The following is an 11,008-nucleotide window of genomic DNA, read 5'->3' as shown; positions in this document are numbered from 1 at the left end:
CTGGCTGCTCCAGATGTGCAGTGTCGTTCAGCTGTACTGGAAGAGGTCATGCTGAAAGAAGAGGGGAGCGGGGGCTGTTTATATCTTTGGAAAACAGACACTCACTGTGTATGTTTTATGCCTTTCTGCCCCCCCCCCCAAACGGCACAGGAGTAGCAGCTCGTCGGAGTGAGTGCGCCGCTGTGGGGCCGCTGCCTCTCTGCGCGCTCTGACTGAAGGGGGCTGGCTCTCCATGATTGAATCCAGCTGTTGTGAAAGCGCTCGGAGGGGGCCCGTCCCGTCAATTTGCATTGCTAAATAATCTGTAGAGGCGACAGAGTGGGGCAGAAAACGGAACAGTCCATTTTGAAAAAGGCATTCCTGCAACACTTGGTCAATGTGCCGCAGCTTCAGCTCGACCAGACAGCGCTTAATGAAAACCTGGTGTCGGCTTTCGCGTAAAGGCGCATAATTGGGGGGTGGCGAGAGCCCTGCTGGGTAGCGGAGAGGGGATTCGCGGGTCGTCTAAATGTTTCCTTTGAGAGAAACCATGTTTTTGGAAATACGTGGCTTCAGGTTTTGCTCTTGTGCAAGGTCAGTAATCTCATTTTCTCTTTCTCGACCTTTGCGTAACGGACCTCGCTGAGCTGTTTTTGCAGTAGCTGCATGTTTGAATGGATATGTAACGGGATGCCTGCAGCGAGTTCCTGTGTTTGTTTTTTTTTCTCTCTTCAACTTTAAATTCACTTTTTGCAGGATGCTGGCAGCTCTGGTATTTATCCTGCTGTGTATCCAGCCTGGACACGGACAGGTAACACCTTCCTTTCATTTGGGGATTTCATTCATTTAGACCAAGTTCATGGTCACAGTCTTCAAGTGTTGTTCTGCCAGCCCATTTTGATGCAGTCAGAAACTGTTATAACAGTCAGAAAGTCATGCAAAGATGGGAAAAACGTGTGTATTTTGTGTGAGAAGGCTCAGAGATCTTCACCACTCTGTCAGAAATGAATCCCAGTAAAAGTGAATTATGGTCTGACCACACTGAGCCTCTTGGTGATCTCTCCTCAGACCTGCACAGAAGGTTTTGCATACGACCGCAGGGCAAGACAGTGTATAGGTAAGTGGCCCCACTCTCTTATTGTGAAAGGTCACAATTTGGGATCCTCGAGGTTCCCAAATGAACCATGTGGGGTAAACGCATCACAGCGCCCCCACAGATGTTTCTGAATGCCTAGTAAATTTACGGCTCTGTATTCCAGATGTGGACGAGTGTCGGACCCTGCCAGATGCGTGCCGGGGAGACATGCGCTGTGTGAACCAGAACGGAGGCTACCTGTGCATCCCGAGGACCCTGTACAACCAGCCGTACAGACCGGAGATCCCAGCCGACCCTGAGCCGGTTTACCCAGACCAGTCCACTGGATTTTCAGAAACATTCCTCCCATCTCTTCCCGGAGGTGGAAGATCCGTGGAGCCCAGCTACCCCAGAGTGAGGACCACTGCGCAGTGCATCCTGGGATATACTCCTGCAGAGGACGGCACCTGTAACGGTGAGTCTGAAGAGATGCCCTCTGGTTTCACTGCTGAAGGAAGTACTCCTTCAGTAAAACTACCAATACAACAGTGTTTTCATTATTAACATTGTTGATTAAGCTATTGTTGTTTTTCCTGATTAATCGATGTACTTTTTAATTAATTAGATGTCAGAAAATTATGAAAAATGTCAGAGGATGTGGTCCGCAAATGTCTTGTTTTGTCCCAAACCCAAAGATATTTAGTTTACTGTCACAGAGGATTAAAGAAACCAGAGAATATTCACATTTGAGCAGCTGGGATCAGAGAAATGTGCCTCTTCTTTTAAAAAGATTACTAAAACGGATTTATATTTGGTAAATTATTTAACTTGTGACAGATAATCGATTATCAGACAATCGCTGAAGCTCTCGGTACAAGCAGCAAAATGTACCAGAGTTGTATCAAAACTACTTGTTCCGCAGAAAGATGTCTCCCATGACTGATACTGTTACTATAAATGATTGAGCTGTTAATACAGGTGTAAAAACTACAGATTTGTTGGAACTTCACATTTCTTCAGGTTAAATTTTACGTCGTGGCAATGCTGAGCTTTCACCTGGTTAGGTTTAGGCACAAAAGGCACTTGGTTAGGATCAGGAAGAGATCATGTTTTGGATAAAGAAAATCTGGTTCTGTCACCACAAATATCCTAAAAAAGAATATCCAGTGGTTTCTTTCTTTTCTTACAAATGTTGACACACCGTCTTGAACAGTGGTCTCTATCTTGCAGCACTTCATTCATCATGCAAGCCTCTGGCAGATTCTAGATGAAGGTCAAAGTTCAGTGTCCTGGAATCACTTTTCCAACACTTTTCCAGGCTCATGGGATCTTCATTTTTTTGTGTTTTTCTTGGCTGTAGTGTAGTGACAGTTTACATCAAGTCTTGAGAATCATTACTGCATAATTAGCTACGAGAGATGCGAGGGTGGATGGCGTCTGTCCTCCTCTGCAGCTGTTTGCAGTTCCGAGCCTCTGCTGAATTTTTTTAGAAAACCTTTCCCGACATCGGCCTCCTCCTGCTGTTTATCAGATGTGAGAGTGAAACTAAATTCACGAGGTGAGGCGAGGGGAGAGGCGACCGAGATTCAGTGTAAGTCATTAGAGGTGATGGTTGAACTCCAGGGAAATGCCTGAATGCGTCAGATCACAGGGACAGATGTCGTTTGATGCCCCGGTGCAGCGACGCGTCTACCGTCGCCTTGCCGGAGCGGAGGGGCCTTCAGCGCCTCCACATTTTCTGCTTTCTAAATTCATTCTGTTGAATTTCACAACCTCAAGAGATCCCAGCTGTCAGATAAACACCGAATGTTTGATGTTCCTCCCCAGCTGTCTTAAATACATCTTAACATAATTATTACAGTGTGTCCTGCCGGGACACGCTGATGAAAATGGCCTCCTTGGAGTCCATTTGAGGCGTTTTTCTGTCATTTTAGTTAAATCAGTCGTGACCCTGTAATGAGTGGAAAATGTACACGTATAGTGCAGTTTTCTCCCTCTAAAGGGAGCCCAGGAGTTTAGCTCATGCACAAATACGGACTGTTTCTCTTTGTAGGAGTGAAGGCCTGTCAGGGGAATCGACTCACAACCGTGTTTGGGTAAACTATACCATCAGAGTGCCAGAGATGAGGTCATGTGTTGCCAAATCTGTGCCCGCAGCCCGGCCTGGAGAACAGGCATGCCTCTGTGGGGGCCAATCCTAATGAGACCTCACACCCCTAAAGGCTGGTGTGTGTGTGTGTGTGTGGTGATGTAATGGGTTGTTGACTGATGCCGCTATAGGGCAGAAATGACACAGACTGTGACATCCTGTCTGAACCTACAACAAACATGGCTTTGTCTTTAAGTTAAAGGCACTGCGCTCCATCAGTGTCACTAATGGCACCGGTCTGGGAGAACAACAGATCTGGGATATGTTTATGAGGTATGTTACCCATCCTTGAAGCCGGTCACACAATACGCTCTGACGGCGTATCGAGGTTGGCATGTCTAGAATAAGCAGAGCTCCTTTTTCATGGATGACAGATGAGCCCTTTAGCTGCGCACCCTTTCGTAACTCCTCAACAGTCGGTCGTATACTCTTGTGGCGGGGTGGGGAGTTCCTTATTCCTTGTTTTATCTCCTTCTGTTGGTCCGTCAGTTCATTGGTCCCCAAAGCTCTCTGCGCAAAAGCAACTTTCTATCTATGAGGCTGGATTTTGCTATGAGGGTCAAGTGTTTCTGAGGTTGTGTGCATGTGCAAACTTTCCAAAACCATGCGCATAAATCTGCTCCTAGCCCACATCCTGTCTGTAGGGATTAGCTCCCCACCCGCCACTGATGGTGAGTGACAAGGCCTGGCTTTGCAGTGGGTATAAGAGGTGCTGGATGGTGTTGAGGTCATGGCTGTGCTGTTCTCACTGTTTTCACTTGGTTATTGTATGGATTAAACAGGATCAAGGGGTGTTGGTAGGTGCCCCGCAGTAGGTACAATAAAGGTAGGCAATTTGTACTTCTGCAAACCTCAGATATTTTGAAAACTTACGTTTCTTTATGGATAAAAATACCTGGTTCTGTCACCACAAACACAGCTGGAAACTCTCGCCTGGCAGCTCTCTCAGCTAGATGACGCTTACGTTGAAATGTTAATATGACAAGGATTGAACGTATCTGTGGTTTGCAGGAACATACAACGGTAGCTTTTAGTTTGTGTGAACTGGCCCTTTAAGCAGGAGATAGTTTGCTCAAGCACTGTCATGTGTGGGACCACGTCACGTAAGCTAAAAGATGCCTCCGGAGTTCAGCTCTCGTCTTGTGTTTTACATTGCATGTGGGACTGTTCCGCTCATTTCCGCTCGTAATTCAAGTTTTGGGGGAATTTCATGTTTTTACTCAAGTTAAAGGATTACATGCTCCTCTGTGGCTTTAGAAACATTTCCAGCCTTCTGGGCTTCTGTAAGCAACAGATAAACTCAAAATGCACGATAGCTCGTCCAAAACAAGAATGGTTGTGATTTCCTTGTCCAGCGGTGGAATGTAATGTTACTGTTTCACGCAGCTTCATACATCTATTCCACTACATCTCAGGCTTTCTCAGAATTTGTTGATTTGAATTTGAATGTTTATGATAAACTGAAGGATGAGGTGTTCCTTCACATGTTGACGTATTATCCTACCAGCCTTTTGTACCAGCCACTTAAATACGCCTGATTTTTGTCATCAAGATCCATGTATTTTTCTTTGATAAATTGATATCTCAGAATGTTTTAGAAAGTAAAAATCCCATCCCTTTATCTGCACCAAACGTTAATGGGGTCTATTCTGGGCTGAGACCAATCCTGCATCCAAGTTTCTTAAAAATTTGTTCAGTAGTTTTTGTGTGATCCTGCTGACAAACCAACGAACCAACAAACTACTGGACACCAGTGACCGCAGAGGTAACAAGCTGACGCGTGAACCTTTGAGCCACTGCAGGATTATTCTGAATCAGTTTGTGCACAAAGCTGGTGTCCAAATCTTTCACCTCTCAGTTTTCCGAACGTTTTAGCATCTTTCAGGCGTTTCATACAGACCCCATCTGTCACGTCTTCCCTGAAGCCGATCAGGTTTGTCAGCAGCAGCTCATGAAACAGTCTATATAAGGAGCTGAACTGAAATGCTCCTGCGGCCTGTGTGTGTTGGAGATCTGCACTGAGGCTTACACATGGGCTGCAGATGAAGACCATTCATTTTTGACTGGTAACTGCAAGCAGGTGCCGGGGGGCCGTGTAGCTGTTGGCGGGCGGCCGAGCTCTCCGAGCCTCCTCCGGCCCCCCCCTGAAAGGACCACTGGTCCAAGTTGGCACAAAGGGCGACGGTCTCCCCGACAGACGTTATCGCTTATCATAGCTGCCTGTCAAAACATAAAGCCGGCCTCCCACCCACTTCCCCCACCGGGTTTCTAGAGATTGGTGACTTCATGGTCTGAGAACCATAAACAGAGGTTGGAATTTTTGATTTGTCATATCCTCATAAGGAAATGTGGCTATTATGATGTAGTGTGAGAGCTGCTCCAAGGGCGTCGAAGGAATTCAGATTGTAATCTGAGAAATCTTTAATCTTTTGCGAAAACAATGGTAAGCTGATGCTGCATTGAAATGTTAACTGTTGTGTTAAGAGATTTAAACACAGGGTGGTGAAAACCTGAGCGGTGGAGAAACAAACTTTTGACCAGAAGACTGCGGGTGCAACGCTCATGCCAGCCGGGGAAATTCAAGTCTAGTGGGAATACTGTTGAGCAATTAATGTAAACCTTAAAAAGCTGATGTAGAGTTTTCACCTTTGAAATGAGTCCGCCTGTCTTGTTGCTCTCCACTTGAGGGGGGACAAGTTTCTTTGTTTGTATTTTTGATTTAAAGAAGAAATGAAATTAAAACATCTACTCTCTGCTCTTCTCTTTGTTTCAGACATTGATGAATGTGAGACAAACTCCCATCACTGTAACCCCACCCAGGTCTGCATCAACACGGCAGGTGGCTACACCTGTTCCTGCACTGAAGGATACTGGCTCATCGGTGGACAGTGCCAGGGTGAGTCAACGCTTGTGCATTTTATTGTTAACATACCACTGTCAAATTAACAGCTAGCTTCACATTGCATGTAATCAAGAATCCGGCAGATTTAGGTCAACCAGTCGGTTCACTGGAGGGTTGTAAAAATCAACTTTTGATGTAAATCTTGCTTGTCAAAGCTAATACCTGATAGTGAACATTGTTGCTTAACACTTATGCAGTAAATAACACAAAACAGCTGTTGAGGACCTTTTTCTAACATGGTGCATTTAAGGAACCATTTGTTGAAAGCCACCGGGTTCATAAATTATAGTAGATTGCAGTTAATGGCCTAAAACCACCAAAGTGGTCCATCGCACTTTGGTGTAAGTGCTGTTAACTCATGAGGCCAAGCAGGGAATTCAGTGCACGTATTTACCTAAATGAAGACCACATTACATGAAAGAACTGTTGGATAATGTAGAAAAGACAATGCAGCTGTTTGTCTGCGTCAGCTCTCCTCCTGCAGAACAGCGCCCTCCTCAGGTCATCTGCAGTAAAAGCAGCTCAGCAAAGTTGTTGCCAAAAAATGTTTCATAACCAGTTTGTCTTTTTTTCTTTTTACACCAGATATTGATGAATGTCGCTATGGTTACTGCCAACAGCTGTGCGCTAATGTCCCCGGATCGTATTCCTGCTCCTGTAACCCAGGCTTTATCCTCAACACAGACAGCAGGACGTGTCAAGGTACACAAACACACACACACACAGGCAGGCATATTGTTTCTGTGGTGTCAGACAGATGAACACACTCCCCTGTTGTTCCTCCAGATGTGGATGAGTGTGCAGATGAACCGTGCACTCACGCCTGCTTCAACACCTACGGGTCCTTCATGTGCAACTGTGACGAGGGATTCGAGTTGGCAGCCGACGGTACCTCCTGCATCGGTGAGACAAGCTGGTTGTGTTGTGTCATTATAACAAACAAGCACTATGGTGATAAAGCAGCCAATAGCATTGCACAGAGATGATTGATTCATATGCAGAACTTGCTAGAACCTCCCTTAAAAGTCAGGGGTTTTGTCTTGTCAAAGCATGCAAATGTTTGTGTTTTTTGTATTTTGAATTGTGTCCAATCAGTATTTGATCTAGTATTCAAACAGGGAGACATTAAAATATGCAATTTTACTTACTTACTAATCATTTTGGATTATAAAATGCTGTCTGTCCTCAGAGCATGTTCCATTTGACAAGCATTAACATGTAACATTGACAGAAACTGATATATTCTTTTTAAATTCACATTTTCTTCCAACATGTACAACTATCAATTAAACTTATATATAAACTGTCAAAACATCCCTCTAAAGAAATGAAAATGTGCAATTGATGTCTAGAAACGCTTAGATACAGTATATACTCATTGTCTTCTTCAAATACATTCACACCAAAAGCGTCTTTAAGCCTGCGTGTCTCTGAAGTGGTTCGAGACTTTGAGGTAATCCGAACAGACAGTTCTCAGTCGCTGCTGTTGGGCAGTGGCACCCTTTCAGTTTTTTTTTTCCGATGAGTGTTAATCCTGCCTTTTTTATTCCCTGTAGACTTGGATGAGTGCAGCTTCTCTGAGTTTCTGTGTCAGCACAGATGTGTGAACACCCCCGGTTCTTTCTCCTGCGTCTGTCCGCTTGGATATTATGTATTCGAGGACGGCAGGAGTTGTGAAGGTAAAGTGCTGTGGCAGTGACTGATCTGAATAAATACAATGAATAAATGAATAAAGTCATCACAGTTTAGACTGCTGTGAATTGTTGCAAATTGTATTTTTTTATCAGTAAAGTTTTGAGTAGAATTCAATCTTGTGATGCTTTGATCCATTTTGCAACAAATATGTTTCATCTGTCACCTAAGATTGTCTTATTTTATGTTTTTTTTTGGTTAAAATGACACACTTGGAACTGCGATGCTACACTGAAGATACTTAGGGAAATTCAATTCCATTGCAATGTCACTTTATGTAGTTTTATTTCATGCTCTCTTTGTTTTTCCTACTGTTTTAAGGCAAAGTCATATCTTATTGTTGATGCTTTCTTAATGTTGTTTCTCTGATGATGATGATGATGATGATGATGATGATGTCTGATGATGACGTTTTAACTGACTTTGATTTTTGTGTGTTTGATTTTGAAGATATCAATGAATGTGACACTGGTAACAACACCTGTACAACAGCACAAGTATGTTTCAATTTCCAGGGAGGCCACACGTGCCTGGATCCTTTACAGTGTCACTCTCCTTACATCGAAGTTAGTGACAAGTAAGTGTCTCTATGTTCCTTATTGTTCGTTGTATGTTTATTATTACGCTTTACATTCCTTCATTCTGTTGTATATAACCCACCCTGTGTCTCCTCCTCTGCAGTCAGTGTATGTGTTCAGCTGAGAACCCTGCCTGCAGGGACAAACCCTTCACTATTCTGTACCGACACATGGACTTGTCGTCGGGGCGCAGTGTGCCTGCAGACATCTTCCAGATGCAGGCCACCACGCGCTACCCCGGCGCCTTCTACATCTTCCAGATAAAGTCGGGCAACGAAGGACGAGAGTTTTACATGAGAGTGAGTACTTCAAGGATGAATGAGCGATTATACTGACGCGTAGATACGAAGGCGAAAGGAAACATGATGTAGTGCTCATACTTTATGCTGAGAGCAGACAGTCATGACTCAGGAGGATGAGATAAGATGTTCTCGTAATATATATGAGGCAATATTCATACAGGAAGTGAGTTATGATACTGACACCAGCAAGCAACTGTAATAAACAAAGCAAGAATTAAGTAGTAAGCAAGAGCTCGAGGGATAAACACACGGAGGAAACAGAGCCACCTAAAGACATTTTGCCAAATCCCCTTTTTGTAGCTGTGATCTGAAACAGATTCTGAATATAAACCGAGTGGAAACTTAAATCTTTCAGCTCTGATATCATTTGTTTACATGCAAACAAGTCTTTTCCAAGAAAGTCATTCCGACATGTTACAGGAAAATAAATCACTGAGAACTTTTAACAGAGAAGAGCCATTTGTAAATGTTATTAGCGACTTCCACTGTAAAAAGGGTTACCTGACCTTTCAGTTCAGTGTGCAGCCAGTAGATGGTGCAACAAGTGCGTGTAATGTGTTTTGGAGAGGGGATTTCTGCTTTTCAAATGTCTTAAATACAAACTTTAAAGAGACTTTTTAGGAGGAATTCAAATTATAACCATTCAGTCATGTGTGATTTAATCAACCACATGAGATTTTCAGATATCTCACTCAGTTACCTTCTGTTGTCCTTGTTTGAACAAGCCCTGCTCTGACCTCCCGCACTGTGGAAAACACATTAACTCTCCTTGACTTTGTGCATGTGTTTGCTAGTTGTAAGCGATATGACAACAGCTCCTGGAGTCCTGGATTTCCCCCATCATGTGCAGCTGTCAGATTCCAGTGTTTTCCTGCACGTTTAACTCACATTCCTCTCCTGTCTTCTTCATCTCACAGCAAACCAGTAATGTGAGCGCCACACTCGTCCTGTCACGGCCCATCAAGGGCCCCAGAGAGGTGGTGCTGGACTTGGAGATGGTCACCGTCAACAACGTCATCAACTTCAGAGGCAGCTCCATCATACGTCTGACGATATTTGTCTCAGAGCACCCGTTCTGAGCGTCCCAAATGAACTGCATCGCCCCAAAAGAATCAAGCTGCACTCATCTGCGGCTGATGTAATTGTTTGTTTGAGACAGCTCATCTTTTTTTTTGTGTTCGTTTTTTTATTTTTAAATCATCATTAGGTCATCCTCAGTAAAGACACGTCCGATAAAGACTCAGCAAAGATCAGCTGATGGGAAAGCATCCCTGTGCTGGAATCCCCGCCCTGGTTTAATGGACACTGAGCTTTTATGGCTGCGATATGGACTTTCGACACAGAGGGATGTTTATGGTGTACAATTTCTGACATCCTCTATTTAGAAAATGACCTGAAATGGGAATTACCCCCACTGAGTATCCGTCTATACACAATACAGTTTGCCCCAGTTGTCTGTGAATTTTCATCCCTTCAGATAAGCTGTGAAAGTGACTTTTTATATGCCTGAATTCAAGAGCTGTCATCACATCGTAATGACGCTATCAGATCATTGTCGTGTTGTTTTTTGTTTTTTTTTATGAGCTGGAAGGAGAGTCGGTCATCTGAGCAGAAGTGTAATCATGCATTTGCAGCGGCAATATTTGAAATGATGTAACAACCAGTCATTAACTGAATTATTGATCACAGTTTCTTTTAGACCAAATAAATGTCTTCACCACACCACTGTGCCTGGCATGAGCACGCTTCTCATAATGCATAATTATATCATTGTGGGGTCTGGGATCATATCAGCACATTTGTAGTACCACATTTTAATTTAAAATGTCAAATTGTAGGAGTATATGTAATATATGGGGGGTTGAAAATCAAATAACAAATTTTTTGGACACGACACCATATTTAGGGTATTTGGGGACACAATTTGGGATTATATGAATGAATACATTTTGGGTATTTTGCCAAAAAAGTTTGGGGCTGTAACATTTAACAAATATCGGGCGCATTTGAACAAAACAACAAATGTCTCCACTACACAACTGTTTCTGGGATAAACAAGCTCCCCAAACTTCTGAACTATAGCACATTTTTGGATTATATAATGTTTTGGGTGTAATAACAAATATCAGGCAGGTAAATCAATTTGAAGAACACATTTTAGGGGAGTTGCTGCACGCCAATTTTAGGGGTTTGGGGGCAATTTAAAATTTGGGATTACGTTGTGACAAACTCAAAGAAATTGTGACTATAACCTTTAACAAACATTAGAGCAGATACCAAATTTGGTGGTCAACAACGATCCTCCCGATTCAACTGTTTTGAAACTCGTAA

General features: G+C 43.5%; 1 protein-coding gene across 1 annotated transcript; it reads left to right on the top strand.

The window, feature by feature from the left end:
* The first annotated feature begins 211 nt into the window (after window positions 1–211).
* On the top strand, window positions 212–10,402 carry fbln5 (fibulin 5). The gene is made up of 11 exons (XM_030443074.1): window positions 212–573; window positions 736–790; window positions 1,048–1,096; window positions 1,239–1,529; window positions 5,977–6,099; window positions 6,691–6,807; window positions 6,892–7,008; window positions 7,662–7,784; window positions 8,248–8,374; window positions 8,479–8,674; window positions 9,595–10,402. The coding sequence occupies exons 1-11, from the start codon at window positions 509–511 to the stop codon at window positions 9,754–9,756; spliced, it is 1,425 nt and encodes a 474-aa protein (XP_030298934.1). The 5' UTR covers window positions 212–508; the 3' UTR covers window positions 9,757–10,402.
* Window positions 10,403–11,008: the final 606 nt, after the last annotated feature.

The sequence above is a fragment of the Sparus aurata genome, chromosome 16 (assembly GCF_900880675.1).
Source record: "Sparus aurata chromosome 16, fSpaAur1.1, whole genome shotgun sequence".
NCBI classification, from domain to species: domain Eukaryota; kingdom Metazoa; phylum Chordata; class Actinopteri; order Spariformes; family Sparidae; genus Sparus; species Sparus aurata.
This window is presented reverse-complemented; position numbering and strand designations above follow the sequence as displayed.